At 42.7% G+C, this 16183-nt stretch overlaps 2 protein-coding genes across 14 annotated transcripts in view; one reads left to right on the top strand and one right to left on the bottom strand.

Moving 5' to 3' along the window:
- Nucleotides 1-15281, bottom strand: part of spry4 (sprouty homolog 4 (Drosophila)) — a 122220-nt gene extending 106939 nt beyond the window's left edge. For 6 of the 12 annotated variants that reach the window (XR_011344704.1, XR_011344709.1, XR_011344708.1 and 3 more), the window contains exon 1: nucleotides 15193-15238. The gene's annotated coding sequence lies outside the window, so the exon portion shown is untranslated. Of the gene's footprint in view, nucleotides 1-5813; nucleotides 5893-10561; nucleotides 10723-15192 lie in introns of those variants that run through there. The other 6 variants (XR_011344710.1, XM_069898132.1, XR_011344713.1 and 3 more) reach the window with 5 other exon arrangements.
- Nucleotides 14115-16183, top strand: part of LOC138743191 (uncharacterized) — a 61185-nt gene continuing 59116 nt past the window's right edge. For both annotated transcript variants that reach the window (XM_069898136.1, XM_069898137.1), the window contains exon 1: nucleotides 14115-14441. In XM_069898136.1, coding sequence (XP_069754237.1) covers nucleotides 14116-14441 — 326 coding nt within the window. In that variant the 5' untranslated portion in view covers nucleotide 14115. The remainder of the gene's footprint in view (nucleotides 14442-16183) is intronic.

The following is a 16183-nucleotide window of genomic DNA, read 5'->3' as shown; positions in this document are numbered from 1 at the left end:
TTTCCTGTCATATTTTAAATCTACTTCAAGCCTACAAAACCATGAAGGGCCACACGTCAATGAAAATTCATTTTCTGCATTCCCACTTGGACCTCTTCCCTGCTGATCTTGGTGCAGTCAGTGACAAACATGGTTTCACCAGGACAATGCAGGCATGGAAAAGTGGTATCCAACTATTGTTGGACACTGACATGAGAGGCATCAGCTGCTGAGTATAAATGAAAAAAGGTGGCAAAACATTTTTAGGTCCGTTGAATTATCGCTATGTGTCAGCATCATTATGCGATTAAACCTGCTGAATTCAATAAAAGTTAATTTAATGTTTCTCCAACATCTAATACAGTAAATCTGAAATTATTTTTGTGTTCAGTTTGAAGTTGTCTATCATAATCTCCAAATTTGTTTTTCAGGAAGCAAAACTTTGTTGTCCAGTGTAATGAACCTCTCCTCTTTCCTATTGTTCCTTTCAAGTCCCAAGGTTATCTTCTTCGATGTTCCTTCTCCAGACTGTCTCTAAAACTTACAAATCTATTGGTTGTTTCATGACTGTTTCAAGCTCTCATCAGATTGTGGCTAAGCTTCATTAAGCTGCTTCCTTTATGACAATATCTGCCATGACATTCATTAATGTATCTTCAAAGCATTCAAAGTGCACCACACTTGCAATGAAATTCTCTCAAAACAGCCCATTCAGTATTCACTGGGTTCTTCCCGTGCAGCAACAAACTGTTAAAGGAAGCTTTGTCGACACTGGGCTCTTCCCCAGGACTCAGAGGGTCAATTAGAAGTATCTCACTCACAGCAGCAAAGTGAAACTCAAAAATCTGCATACAATCTAATTCCAGTAAAACACACAGAGAAATGCTGGAGGAACTCAGCCACTCTCGCAGCGTTCAGTGGAGGTAAAGATATATTGCCAATGTTTTGGCCCTGAGCCCTTCCTAAGGATGCTTCAAGACTGGCTGAGTTCCTCCAACCTCCAAAATCTCTTTGAGTTTTTACTACTCACAGCAGTACTCAGTGCTGAGCCTTAAGCTGTCCACATTATCTGTGAACTCCTGTTATGGCAAGGTCATCCTTAGCCACTCTTAAGACTATCCAATCAGACTCCTCCTGTGAAAAAATTTCTATTGGGCAGAGTGAATATTCCCATTGCTCTCAAAATACAAAGTCCTTGCACTTGGATTATTTATGTTGGATAATCCTTTCCACTGGTACATGCCCTCCCTGGTCTAATTTTCTGGTCAGCTTGTGATTTTGCAGGCTCTTTTCACAACTTTGTGGTGACCTCCACAGATATCTAAGTAATAAGCACCTCTGACTTGCTACCGTAATGCAACACTTGTTTCAATTGTGTACCTGCAATGAACAACACATGTGCTCAACTTTTAGTCACAGACAGCTGATCAGTCAGCACTCCTTTTTTTTTAAATCCCAGGTACAATGACCACCAATCCCTTATTTTCTATGTCAGTGCTGGTCTGCTGGTGCTCTCTGACCTACAGATTGAGTCTTAGAGTCATGCAACACAGAAACAAACCCTTTGGCTTTTAGTGTTTACGCTGACCTTTGTGTCATTTACCAAATGTTGGTACCTCTCGAGCCCACCTGTACTGTTTGGGGAGTGTCAGTCATGGCAGCCAGCAGTACAAATGGCTCCTAGATTTTTTTTCACTTCACAAAATGATGATTCTTTCAAAGATTCAATGCTTCAACATAAATGACTCAATCTGGTTTAATCCATGGTTGCTAGTGGATAAGTAAGGCCGATAGCTGCAACAGGCAAATGACACATCTCTTCTTCTATCTACCCAACTATAAATGGGAACATCCCACGAGTGTGACTGCACAATGACATTTTCTGCTGCCTAAGTTGGAAGTGCTTAAAGTATTTCCACCATATACTTGGGAGGAGGGAGGGGGGGGGGAGAAAAAGTCACTGTAAATGTGTGGAAAAGAAAAAGTGTATATCATGGCTATTGTGATTTATGGTGTGAAAAAAAAAATAAAAAAAAAAAAAAAGGTATTTCCACCATATATATATTGGACTGCAATAGACCAAATCTCTAGTATCAATATACAAGTGTCTTTGCTGCTTTCTAAATCAATTAAGTATTCTTAAATATACTGACCTTATTCTCCTCCTTAACTGTGCAACAGATACCTGTTTCTACCTTGTCATTCTTCAATTCCACCCTTTGTATGATATCCTTGCTAGATAGCCGTAGACCCTTGCTTTTTTGTGTTTGAAACAAGGAATTACTAACTTTTTGGCAATTACTTTCTTCAAGGGCAAATATAAACTCATTTCTTATTTGCAACACTGGGCAATTCTTTTATGCGAAGTATCCCTAAATTCTCTGACCGCGCAACTGAACCATTTAGTAATAGTTCAAAGTTGTTGCATGCTGTCTCAAATTAAGGAAACAAATGCAAGAGAATTGGAGATTTTTCCATTGTTTCTTTTTACCAAAAATAGACTTTATTCACAATAAATTATTTACAAAAGGAAAACCACTCCAAGTCTCTTCCCACCCTTAGTTTCAGTTCCATACATATCCATTACTGTACATAGTTAACAATCATTTATATTTATACCATTGCCACCACTGTGAATTTGTAGTTACTCCACCCTCTGTTGTTTGAGGGTCTCCCCCTCGGTCTCAGCCTCTCATTGCCCGGTAATGGAAGGACTCTAGTTTGTGGTCCATCCCCCACAGCGCCCTTGCGTTAGCTGTGCATGCATATCCCCCCCCCCACCCCCCAGCACGTACTCCTGCAGCCTGTAATGTGCCATTCGGCAGCATTCCCGGAGTGACATCTCTGTGCAGCAAATCGCAGATCACCATAGCAATTTGCATGAAAAGGGCATCATCTGTTGGCAGATTCATGGATGCTCAGTTTTGGTTTCCACAACAGCTTTGCTTCCTGGATTGCAGTCAACAACATAACATGCATTCTCTATTAATTGCATAGCAAAGTGAAACAGTCTTCATGATTTTTACACTGGATACAGAAGAGAGAATATCTTTCAATTAATAGGGGGTGCAGTGCTAATTTTTTTAGGTGCTGGAGCTCACCAAAAATGGCGACAAGGATGTATGGCCTTGGTGGCTACCCTGTTGTATTTGGCGAATAATTGAGACCGAACGGTAGGACAAGGAACAAGGACAAGTGTACCAGTCATGGAAGAAACAGGTTCCTTGCATGTCCAGAAGAGCACTAAGTGGGGTTGGGGGGGGGGGGGGGGGGAGGGTGGGGGCTGGAGCAGACTGGCCCCATGAGATTCTGGAGCAGTGCTCCGGTGAGCTCCAGCAGCACTGCACCCCTGCCAATTAGTGGCAGCTGGATGAGAACACATGACTCAGAGGTGAAAGGACTCAAACCTTATTCCGTACTGTCACCTGCATCTAACTAATGCTCTTTCTCTTCAGTCACTGGATTGATCATAGATGTAGATTATGATGCCAGGACATAAATAATCCCTGAAAGAAAAGAAAATGCAAAATTCACCAGCACATTTCCCTAAAAGCAAACACTGAGGTATTGTCCTACTCTTCTTTGGCTTGGCTTCGCGGACGAAGATTTATGGAGGGGGTAAAAGTCCATGTCAGCTGCAGGCTCGTTTGTGGCTGACCAGTCCGATGCGGGACAGGCAGACACGGTTGCAGCGGCTGCAGGGGAAAATTGGTGGGTTGGGGTTGGGTGTTGGGTTTTTCCTCCTTTGCCTTTTGTCAGTGAGGTGGGCTCTGCGGTCTTCTTCAAAGGAGGTTGCTGCCCGCCAAATTGTGAGGCGCCAAGATGCACGGTTTGAGACGATATCAGCCCACTGGCGGTGGTCAATGTGGCAGGCACCAAGAGATTTCTTTAGGCAGTCCTTGTACCTTTTCTTTGGTGCACCTCTGTCACGGTGGCCAGTGGAGAGCTCGCCATATAACACGATCTTGGGAAGGCGATGGTCCTCCATTCTGGAGACGTGACCCACCCAGCGCAGCTGGATCTTCAGCAGCGTGGACTCGATGCTGTCGACCTCTGCCATCTCAAGTACTTCGACGTTAGGGATGAAAGCGCTCCAATGGATGTTGAGGATGGAGCGGAGACAACGCTGGTGCAAGAGCAATTGGCATTCGAAAGTAGCTGTGGCACAGTCAAGAGATTCAAGGAGCATCAACAAGAGAATGGGGTGAGTGATGGTGAAAAGCTTCCAAAATTTTCCTCTGTACCTGCCCTTTGCTGCACCAAGACAAAACACATGTACAATAGCACAGCGGGAATACTCAGTATTAAAGGTGAAGATAAGATCGAGTAAAAAACACAGCCGTGTTGCTTAACTTTATTTGTTTTAAGCTATATTACAATCATTTAATCAATCTTAGCTGACCAAGTTCAATACACATTTCCCAATATTATCATTCAAAATACTCCAACGTACATCCAATGGCTGGTTTTGTTTAACTGTATGTTTTCAAGTTCATAATTCTACCAATCGTATTTCACTGCCACCTTAAGCTGCAAATTAAGATTTATAGTTTACATTGTACAAGATTTCCAATGTAATAAATATGTAGTGCTGCACAGGTTTTAAAAGCCATTAATTTCTTCCTTAGGCGCCTTAGAAACTCACAGAATGAAACCATTAAAGTTCCAAAGTTTATCCTTCAGCATCCTCCCAAGTCTCTTAGGGAGTGTAAATGCCTGTAAGATTTACAAGTTTTCTTACAGTGTTCCCCAGTATTAGGTTCACAATAAAGAAAAATTCAATTGCTGCTTATTAGCATCAATAGACATATAAAAATACACACACTTATTTGTTTTTTTAAAGAGCATCACCTAATGTGCAATTCCTAATCCACCTCTGCTATAGGCACTGTAGATAAAAGCATTTTACACATATGTACTCTGTGATCCATGCAAACATACCTCTCCACAGGTCTGCTCTAATGACAGATGCCACTTGGGAGCCTTTTGCTTCTCCCTCTCTACCAGGCAACAGTTGAGACACAGAATGAGGACGCAGGTGGGCGGGAGTAAGCAGATTGAGCTCGCTGAGCCCACCCACATCCAACAATGCCAGCCCCTCGCTATTCAGCAGGGTTGCTACACCGCTTGTCATCAATTGAAAGCATACTTCTAATTAAAAAAACATTTTTTTAAGTGGCAGATTGTTCATAGTGCAACTTCAAATCAAGTGATTCTATTGCGTTTCAGGCACATATGTCTTCTAAAATTCTTTTGAAATCCTGTGTCATACCTCATTAAGAATTTTTGTATGCTATTTCGAATTTTACCTGTGAGCCAATTCAATATTCTTATGTAATTATAAGGATTGAATTTGTTGATTTCATGAGATTTGTAGAAAATATTTACCATAATGACAGAGCTAGGATTTTTTTTTCTCTTTGGAGCAATGAAGGATGAGCTAACTGTATAGAGGAATATAATATTATGAGAGGCTGAGATAGAGTGGCCAGCCTGCACCTTGGCAAATAGCAAATGCTAAAGGACATATTTTTAAAGTGAAGTAGAGGAAAACTTAGAAGAGATATCAGGGGTACGATTTTTATACAGAGGGCGGTGGGTTCCTGTAATGTATTACTGGGTGTCGTGTTTAAAATAGGTTTGACGGGTTCAAAGAGAATCAAATCTGGACATGTGTTATGAACAAACAATGGACTTCATTTACACACAGGGAAATTCAAAAAAAGGGCACACACTGACAGCCTAACATACACAGCACACAGGCCCAGTATTCTGAGAAACGAGGGTTTAACTTCTTCAGCACCCACCACCCACAGGCACAGTATACCACATACCTAAACGAGAGCATGCACATGAACTTGATCTCCAGAGTTGCTGCTGTTCAGAATCCAGAACGGGCCCATTGCAGTTGGCCCTCTGGAGCTGCCCATCGCTTACAGCCTGGAGTTCAACAATGGTCACAACTATTGAACGCAAACACAGCAACAATACACAAATTACCACATATTGGGTGCTAAAGATTATCAATGCGAGGGTTAAACATACAGCATCCACCAACCCTCTTTATCCCTAGCAGGCACAACAAACTAACAAACAGTAAATGAATTACAACTAACAAGTACCCAGCATTGTTCATGGCTTGGGATCAGGGACAGGCCCACTCCAGTTGGTCCTTCGAAGCTGCCTGCGGCCTTCAACCTGAAGTTTAGTGATGGTCTCCATGCAGCAGCAAGGAGGGGGAGGGAGAGGCAGAAGGAGGGGGGGGGGGAGAGAGAGAGAAGGGGGGGGGGAGAGAGAGAGAGAGAGAGAGAGAGAGAGAGAGAGAGAGAGAGAGAGAGAGAGAGAGCTGTGTGAAAGGGGATGATATGACTGCTGAAGTAAATGTAATTAAACCAAAATGAAAATTTAATGAGTTAAGTGAAAGCTCAAGAACATCCAGTACATTCAAGGGCCATTTCACCCAGGGGTGGGGGGTGGGTGGGGGTGCGGAGTGGGGAGGTTTTGGTGTGCTGGGGAGGATATCTCAATTCTGCTTCAATGTATCAAAGCCAACTTTCCAAGGAACACAAAGCCTTGATCAGAGTTCTGACATTTCATACAAAGACTGAAAGATGGTGACAATTTGTGCTCTTCCCATTTATCATTAACATTAAGCAATTTCATTGAAAACACAAACTAATGAACAACTTACACAAAAGCAGTAGAACAATTAAAATATGTGGGCACCTTCTGGTATCATTTTCCATACAATGCTAGACTGGTATAACATAGAAACCTCATTTTATTTGCCCAACGTTCTCATCAAATCTCCCCCTCCCTGCTCCCCGCCCCCCCCCCCCCGCCGTCCCCCCAAATTCGATGACCCACTGACTCTTCATTGGGGTAATTTACAACAGCGAATTGACCTGCCGCTCGCACATCCTTGAACTTGCTGGGTATTAATGAACGCATGAAAGGGGTCAAGGAGGAAATCCAAAACAAGACCAACATTGTGCACTGTGGCACAGCAACTGCAGCGGCGGCCTCATTGGTCTGGGGCACAGGTTTAATCCTTACTTCTGTTGTTTTCCGTGCGGCATTTTGCACGTTTTTTACGCAACCACCTGGGCTTCTCAGGCTTAGCTGACCAGCGTGAATTGCCCCTTGATTGCACCAAGTGGTGGAATCTGGAAAGAGCCAAGTAAGGGAATGAAACAAAATGAGAGTAAGAGTGGCGAAGGTGAATGCTTGATGGGCACCACAGACTTTGTGGGCTGAATGGCCTGTTCCTACCCTGTAGTACTATGATTTCAGATTTATTGTCAGAGTACATCCATGACATTACATATAACCCTAACATTCTTTCTCTTGTGGGCGAGGCAGAATTACCACTTATTGGCAGTGCAAAAGAAAACTGTACGCAGCGTACACATGTAAACAAATGAAGAAATGTAAGCAAACCATGCAATACAGAAAGAGAACAAAAATCAATATAGTGCAAAAGTAAGAAGTCCCTGAGTCCCTGTTGTTGAGGAGTCTGATGGTGGAGGAGTAGCAGCCGTGCCTGGAGCTGGTGGTGCGAGTCTTGTGGCACCTATACTTCTTTCCTGTTGGCAGCAGTGAGAACAGAGCGTGTGAGTGATGTTGTGGATCCTTGATGATTGCTGCTGCTCTCCGACGGCAGCATTCCCTGTGGATGTTCTCAATGGTGGGGAAGGTTTTGACTGTGATATCCTGGGCTGTGCCCACTACATTATGCAGCGCTTTATGCTCAGAGGTATTGGTGTCTCCACATCAAACCTTGATGCAGCCAGTCAGCACACTTTCTACCACACATCTGTAGAAATTTGCTAGGGTTTCCAATGTCATAACAAACTCCTCAGAAAGTAAAGTACTGACGTAATTTCTTCACGATGCCATTAGTGCTTTGGGTCCAGGAAATATCCTCTGAGATAGTGACTCCCAAGAACTTACTCACCTTTTCCAACTCTGATCCTCCAGTGATCATACACCTTGCTTTTTTTTCCTTAAGTCAACAATCAGCTCCTTGGTTTTGGTGACATTGAGTGCGAGATTGTTGTTGGTGCACCACTCAGCCAAGTTTTCAATCACCCTCCCGTGTGCTGACTCATCACCGCTTTTTATGGAACCTACTACCATGGTATCGTCAGTGAATTTGTAGATGGTGTTAACTGTTGAGCTCAGCCACACAGTCATCGGTATATAGTGAGTAGAGCAAGGGGCTAAAAATTATTCATAACAATATAAAGCTGGGTTTATATGCTTCTTGCGAATAGAGATTCTTCATATGGAAAGAGAAACTTCAAATATCTAGTATCTTTCACAACTTCAGGATGCCATTATTTGCATGCATCTTGATAGATTGAAAACTGTTTGAATGCAAGATATAAAAGAAGAACCTACAAAAACTAAAGATAATATCGATGTTTTTTCAGTGTTGTTGATTGAGAGATAACACCACTAGATAACTCCTATGCCCATTCATGTAGTTCCATCCAAACATCACTGGTGAGATGTATTTTATTAAAATACTTTGCTTTTAACCTATCATGCTTTACAGTTATAGCTGACATAATAGGGCTATGCAGTGTCAATGGTTTTGTCACATGCAAAGCAGCCATTTTGTGTTTAATAGCATTCAGTGATGAGAAAAAGTAACTCAGTGATGACAATTCTAGTCTGACATAGGTTGGGAGTAAAATGTTTCAACAAAACTCACTGCCTCTTTTTAAGTAACTCCTTTGGATATTTAGTGTCCACTTTAACAGTCAATACAGCCTCGGGAGCCTGAGTTGATCTGATTAGTTTACCAGATAGTTATACATCTTGTCCAAAGAGGAACATTCTGACAAGACTCCCTTCCCCCATTATTGGTTCCCATCTTGTTGGGAGTAATGGTCTTTAAACATCCTGGAGGTGAGGGAAATGTCCCACCTGCACACCAGTTCTCCTGGCTCAAAACTGCGTGCGTGGAAGTTTTGAGCACCCCCAGAATTAGGCTTGTAACATCACCCAGATTGAAGCAGCCCATCATGTATAGCCAGTGATCCATAGATGAACATATTTATTAGCATCTATCTCTTGATAAAAAGGACTGATGTCCCGCTGATGACTCGTGAACAATCCTTGTTTGGGTGTGATGCGGAGGATGCCTGCTACCTCTGGAATCACATCAGAGCTAGGAGCTGATGCCTCCAGGCAGTAGAGGAAGGAAGGAAATTGGAAAAGAAAATTGGTGAGCAAAAAAATGTTAACCTGTTTGCCGACTGCCACAGTGGAGGTTTTGTGTATAAAGCACATTTGGGAAGCATTAGCTTTTGCCGAGATATCTTTGTGACACTGCAATCTTTGAAGTTGAGCATCTACAATTAGGAAAACTGAATAGAACATCTTGAGTGCAGGAGTTTTATGATATTGCCTAAGATGGAACTTTGCACAGTCAAAGAAGTATCTGTCCTCTTTCTTAAATTGTATAATTAGGTAATGTGAAATGATGAACATTTGTTTTCTGTGGATATAACATTGTACCTTAATTATTAACACTTTAGTAGGTCACCGTCTATTAAAGGGGACTTCAGTTCTCCCTTTTAATGACTTGTCTAGTTTCATGGTGATGGAACATTCACACAAATAATCACTGAACTATTTGATTAATTTACTATTGCTCAGCTCATGTTGAATTAAGTTAAAATGTTGCTCTTTATTTTTTAGATTTCTCATCCTGGACAGAGTTGATCTGGCAAAGTTGTTTCCCATGGACAGGGAGTCTAGATCAAGAGGCTACAACTTCAGGATTGAATGGGGTCCATTTAAATCAGAGATGCTGAGGAATTTCTTTAGCCAGAGTGGTGAACCTCTGGAATTTGTTACCATAGGCGGCTGTGGAGGCCAGGTCATTGGGTGTATTTAAGGTAGAGATTGATAGGTATCTGAATAGTCAGATTATGGGGAGAAGGCAGGAGGGTGAGGGAGAGTAGGGGAATGGATCAGCTGATGATGAAATGGCAGAGCGGACCTGACAGGCCAGATGGGCTGTTTCTGCTCCTATACCTTACGGTCTAAAACACGTGCTTCAAAGCTTCCACCCCTCTGGGATCTGAGATAAAGACCGACAAATTGATGGTGAGACTCTCTCTCTCTCTCTCTCTCTCTCTCTCTCTCTCTCTCTCTCTCTCACTCTCTCTCTCTCTCTCTCTTTCTCTCTCTCTCTCTCCATCAACTGCTTTCGAGTCCCCTAAAATTAATTTAATAGTTTCGGCTGATTCATTTGTAAGTTGAAGCAGAATAAAAAACAGCCTTTAGCTAAATGGAAACAAAATCGCAGTTTCAGAAAAAAATGCTCTGCTCAGGATGCTCAGTGTTAAGAAGTACATTTTTGACAATGAGATTGAGGTGAAGGAGCATTTTTGAGATAGATTAGAGAGAGATTTATTTAACATCTGTCCGCACTATAATCTGAACTGACAGTAATTGATGGTAAGCTCGCATGCCAAGAATGGAAAAGTATTCAATTTCACAGAATTCTCTCGAGCCCAAAAACAACATTAAAATAAAGTTTGTGTAACTTTAGAGAACTTCCCAGTTTAATACAATATTCTATTAACTAGATAACAGGAAACTATCAAGTGAATTGCAACTTCAATGAATTAGCTGTTGAAACTGTTGAAGCTTTAATAGTCATTATTGAGTCTTCATAATAGACTTCAGTTCTCCCTTTTATGATTGTCCAGCAGCAAGTATTATCTACAATTAAATACACATCCGTAATGACAGATAAAACTCACTGGAAATGAAAATACACAAATTAACTTCTTTCAACGCTCGTAAAATTAGGGCAATATCAAATTTTACTGTAATATAGGAAAGGCTTTCTAACACTTTGTCGGAAAGACATCAATCTGCGAGAAGAAAATACAAGGCAGATGTGCATCTTTCTGAGCCATCGACATTAGTTTACTCAACCAATAAGAGATAGATAGCTGGAACACACCCACAAAGTAACAATACTGTCTTGGTATTAAATCAGATTACTATTTGTAGGAACTTGCTCTGTGCAAATTGGCTTTGTTGCTCTGTCCACATCAATTTCAGGGATCTCCTAGTGGCCAACCACCTCAATTCCATGCCCCACTCCCATGCTCACGTCTGTCCATGGCCTCATGTACCATCCCACCAAGACCACCTGTAAATTGGAGGAACGACACTTGATTTTCTGTCTGGACACTCTCCAACCAGATGGCATTAACATCGACTTCTCTGATTCCTGTTAGCCTACTCTCCATTCTCCCTCCCTCTCTTTATCTTGTTTTCTCCACCACCCCCTTTCCTTTCTACTCACAGGGGCATCTTTCCTCCCCCTGGTTGTTGGTGTGCCCTCCCTCCTTTATCCACCTATTACCTGCTTCCTTAGAGACTGTTCTCCTTGCCCTGGACCTCCCTCCCATCACCATTGTGTTCGGGCACCTGCCTACATTTTCTCATACCTTATTGAAGGGCTCAAGCCCAAACATTTGTTAAGTATCTCTGTTATATAAAGTACATTGTTTGACCAGCTGAATTTCTCAGGCATTGTGTTTTAACTCTGTACAAATTGGGTGTATGTTTTGCTATATAAACGATACCAACTGAACTTCAAAGGTGCTTTACTTGTTTTCAAGTGATTAAGAATGTCCCAAGATTGTGAAAAGCATATAATAAACTAGAGTTCATTTTTCTCCGATTCACTGCAACGGTGCTGATAGATTACAGTGCGCAGCGTATCAACCCAATGAGATTCAGCCTTTTTGTAGAAAGCTCTGGGGACGAGGGAAAAGTAAGAATGAAAGACTCCCCGCAAGAGTCCAAAACTAAGTGATAGTCACATTGCTCAAAATCAATTGTAGCATCAAAATGAAATCTGCCCAGCATGATGTTTTGGAACAATAAACTTCTCTGATCTCTTCTGGAGCTAGTAAAATAAGTTGGGGGTTACCACTCACACAATGGTTGCTTGATTCTAGTGGAATGCTAGGATAATGCAATAACGATCAATGTTTCTGTCTTCAGTTTACTTGTCCCAGCAAAATCTGGGGGCCCTTGTCTGCCTTGGAATAAATAGTGGAGGTGATTTCAAATGTTTATTCAGTTGAGTGATAAATTGTCCAATTTTTCTTAATGTATCCTAAAAGATTTGCATTTTAAAATAATTTCTGGCAACATGTTTTAAAATCTTTTAATATTAATGGCATAAATGACATTAATGGGGTCCCACATGATGGTTCAAATTACACATTTCAAATGAATAGTTAATGGTTACAGGTTTTTCTCCCAAGGTAGAAAAGTCAAAAAGTCGAGGGCATAAAGTTTAGGTGAGGGGGGAGATCGAAAGGGGACTTGATGGGCATCAGAAGATGGTGAGTAGGCTGAATAAGTGATAGAGACAGTTACAATTACAATATTTACCCAAAAAAAGTCTCAACAGGTACATGGATAGGAATGATTTCGAGGGATATGAGCCTTATACAGGCAAATGGGTCTTTTTTTTTCCCACGGACAAAGGGCTGTAGAACTCTTTGATCTTCTGAAAAATATGAGGAGAGTATTTGGACCAATGAGTATGAATAAGAATTGCACATGACTGGTTTTGCAAAAATCTAATTCTCCAATAGGCTGTTTGGAGGAATAAAAAATGTTAAAAGCTACACTTGATTCTGAAACTTCTATGGGCACATTAGTTAGGAAGATTTTTTGGATGAAATTTCAACAGAATCATTTTCTGACCTCAAATCATGTTGCTCCGGGCAAAAAAAAAAGTCATTTTAATTCAAATTTTGGAATGGTTATATATGTGGGAAGGATCCTATTGAATTTACATCGACAGGCAAATAGGGCTTTTGGGTGAGTGGATGGTGAATGATGCTGGAAGCAGACACAGTCAATTTACAAGGGGTCATCAATGCAGATGGGCAAAATGGTTGGTATGGACACGATGGGCCAAAGAGCCTCTTTCTGTGCTACAGTCTACGCATCTACTATTCCCCAAGATGGCATTTATCCAATAATAGGACTCATGGCAGACCTGTGAAAACATGTCCAATTGATGTATATAAAAGCATTCATTATTCTTTCCTTCAAAGTATAATATTTATACATCAACTGGAGCATTACTACATTAACATGACCAGACTACCAACACTACATTGGTAATAATGGTTTCTTTAATTTAGAATTATATGCAGGAATTCAAATAATTTATGCAGTGCTCATTAACAAACAAGACAAAATATTCATTGGAAGAATTCTATGAAAATAGGATCCAAATGATTCTGGAAGATATATTTTCAAAGAACCACTCCACAAAATCCAATGGATTTTATACATGTATTATCAAAGGTCATTGCTGGCAAACTCTGGGAAAGCAAAAACATCACACAACTGAATTCCGAAACACTCATAAAAAAACAACTAAGAATCCCATGTAATAAAAAATGGGGTTTGATTTATTAGGGCTGCTGTAAAACCAGGGGCCTGATTATAAACAACAGGATGAGGGAAAACAGCAAGCAACCCCCTAAAGGGCTGGGAGTGGTGGTGGGGGAGATCCTGGGATCCCGTGTAACAGAAAGCGAATGTGATTTGAGCGTGTAGCTGGCCAGGCTGAAGGCTGGAGCAGCCTTTTTAGTTAAAAGAAAGGCTTTACAGTCGAGGCAATGCCAGTCAAGATCAGAGTACTGGAGACGAGGGTGGTGGGGGGAAAGGCTTTACAGTTGAGGCAATGGCAGTCAAGATCAGAGTACTGGAGAAGAGGGTGAAGGGGTGTGGGGGGGGGGGGGGAAAGAGGATATTTTACTTTTATTCAAACCATGGGAGGGTTGGTCATCGCCATCCGTCTTAAATGCTCTGCTGCATTTATATACATGTATCTCTCTCAACCTGGGCTTGGTCTAACAAGTGGATCAAAGCACTTAGCAGTTTTCACGTTTCCTTGAAATGATGCTTTTTTGGGTTGCAAATGCAAAAGATGATATGTTGGAATCTGACCAAATCTCCCAACATGTCCAAGAGCTGGGGGCGGGAGTAACAATAAGCGCTTGGGAATGTTTAACAATTGGAAGAGTCAACAATAATTAACATATTCGACTTCTGATGCTCAGAAGAATGAGAGGGACGAGCAACACAGAGGAAAGGCTCAAAAGATTTCAGTTAGAGGATGTAAATGAAATCCACCCCCCCCCCCCTCACCCACCCACCCACCCAAAAAAGCCGTCGGCTCGGTCTAGATCAGGATACAGAGTGTGGGATGGGGGGGGGGGGGGGCAATATTTAGGAAGCAGAGCGGGAGAGAGAGAAAGAGTGGATCTGAATGGGCCGAGTTTGTATGTGTTGGGAGGAGAAAGCAACATTCTTTCTTTAGACAGCGCTGCTACAGACGGGCCGCCTGGCAGGCGCCCCGGGCCTGACAAAAGGACAGGATGTGTTCATTTGTAAGTAAACCACAGAACGGAAATTATTGTAATTTTCTCTCAAGTGTCCTACTGTCTACTCTCGGCCGCACCCCCACCCGACTCCTCCCCTGCAGACAGAGGCAGAAGGGGATCCGTTCAAACGCTCCCTGATGTTTCTCCATGAGTTTTAAGTTTTTAAAGTTTTAATGAGTTTTAAAGTTTTAATGAGTTTTTAAGTTTTAACACTGAAATGCACTTTTAGGGACTGTTGTTCACTTGTTGGACCCATCCCAGAGACCAACCTCCATCCAATGAAACTCAGCGTCGATGTTCTGGGATGGAATATTGCAACAATCAATCAGATGCTGATATTTTAAGAAACGTTCCCGTTTATTCTCTGCAAATGCTTCCCCGAGTTAGATTGGGATTTTTCACCTCTATAAGAAACGGGGCGAGACCAGTATCTTTTAAGAGGACAGGTCGGATTCGGGGTGGGAGTCTGGCTGAAGTGAGGGAACTCAGGCTGAGTTTTCTCGCCCCGACTCGCAATTTGCCCCCAGAGGTAAAAAGCGGCGGCGGGGCAAGTGGTGATGGTGGGGGGGGGGGGGGGGGAGGAGTTGGGGGTCTCCGAGTTGAACGCGAGCAGAGGGAGGGCTCTTCATGGGCCAGGTTTGCGGGACCTTACAGATCGCTACACACCAGGCGTTCGCGTTGACCTTGGTCGGGGGGGTGGGGGGGGGGGGGGCAGGAGGCTCCTCGCTCGGGGCTTTGAAGGAGTCGAGACACTCACCGCGACGCTGGGGCGAGCGGATCCTGGGGGCTGTTGCCCTCTCGCCTGGGCTTGGACTCGTGGGCTTTTCCAACCGAGGAGGGTCCCCATGTCTCGATCGTGGCTGTGTATTGTTCAGCGAGCTGTGGCTGTCAATCTTCCCCCTTTTTGACAGCCCGGAAGAATCGGGGATGGGAGGAGAGGCGATATATCGTCCAATAACAACAAATGTACCGTTCTTAGAACTGATGCATTGGATTAGCCCGTTTTTCCTTCGCTGGATGCTTTGGTTTCAGAGAGAGGAGGTGAAAAAGAACATCTGGGAGAAAGCAGAATTGTGTTTATTCATCCAAATGCAGTTTTTTTAAAAAAAAGCTCCCATCTGCGTGCTACCCAGCCAAGTCAACTCTTGCAGCAATACCCATAAGTGAGACATCCTTGAAGGGAGGGGTGAGACATCCTTGAAGGGAGGGGTGAGACGTCCCGGACGATAGGGAAAAGAACAGAAGGATGGTGCAGGGTAGAGAAGAAAGTAGTGTTTAAAAAAAAGTGCAGCACGAGGGCATCATCTTTTTTTACCGCATGGTAACAGGGCTCTTCTGGCCCACCAGCCCGCGCCGCCCAATCGACCTTCAACCCCCAGTGAGGTTTTGGAGGATGGAAGGGAAACCAGAGCACCCAGAGGAAAGTCGTGGGGAGAGCCTACAAACTCCTCGCAGACAGTGCCGGCTTCGAACCCGGTGGTTTAACAGCAGTGCACTAACCGCTGCACCCCCCCCCCCACCCCGTGCCGCCCGAGAGCCATTCATGTTAAGAGTCAGATAACAGCAGGAAAAGTACTGTCCTTGAATTTGGAGGTTCATGTTTTCGAACACATGGAGTAGAAAGTGTGACTGCAGTGGGATGACTGTTGAAAGCTTAAATTATTTGTAAGTTTGAGTTAAAATCATTGTTAAGATTCGAAGTGAAAGCGTATCAAATGTTTCTTAATAGTAGATGATCACAAGATACA

The sequence above is a fragment of the Narcine bancroftii genome, chromosome 9, assembly GCF_036971445.1.
Source record: "Narcine bancroftii isolate sNarBan1 chromosome 9, sNarBan1.hap1, whole genome shotgun sequence".
NCBI classification, from domain to species: Eukaryota; Metazoa; Chordata; class Chondrichthyes; order Torpediniformes; family Narcinidae; genus Narcine; species Narcine bancroftii.
Note: the sequence above shows the minus strand (reverse complement) of the source record. Positions and strands in the feature narration are given on the sequence as shown.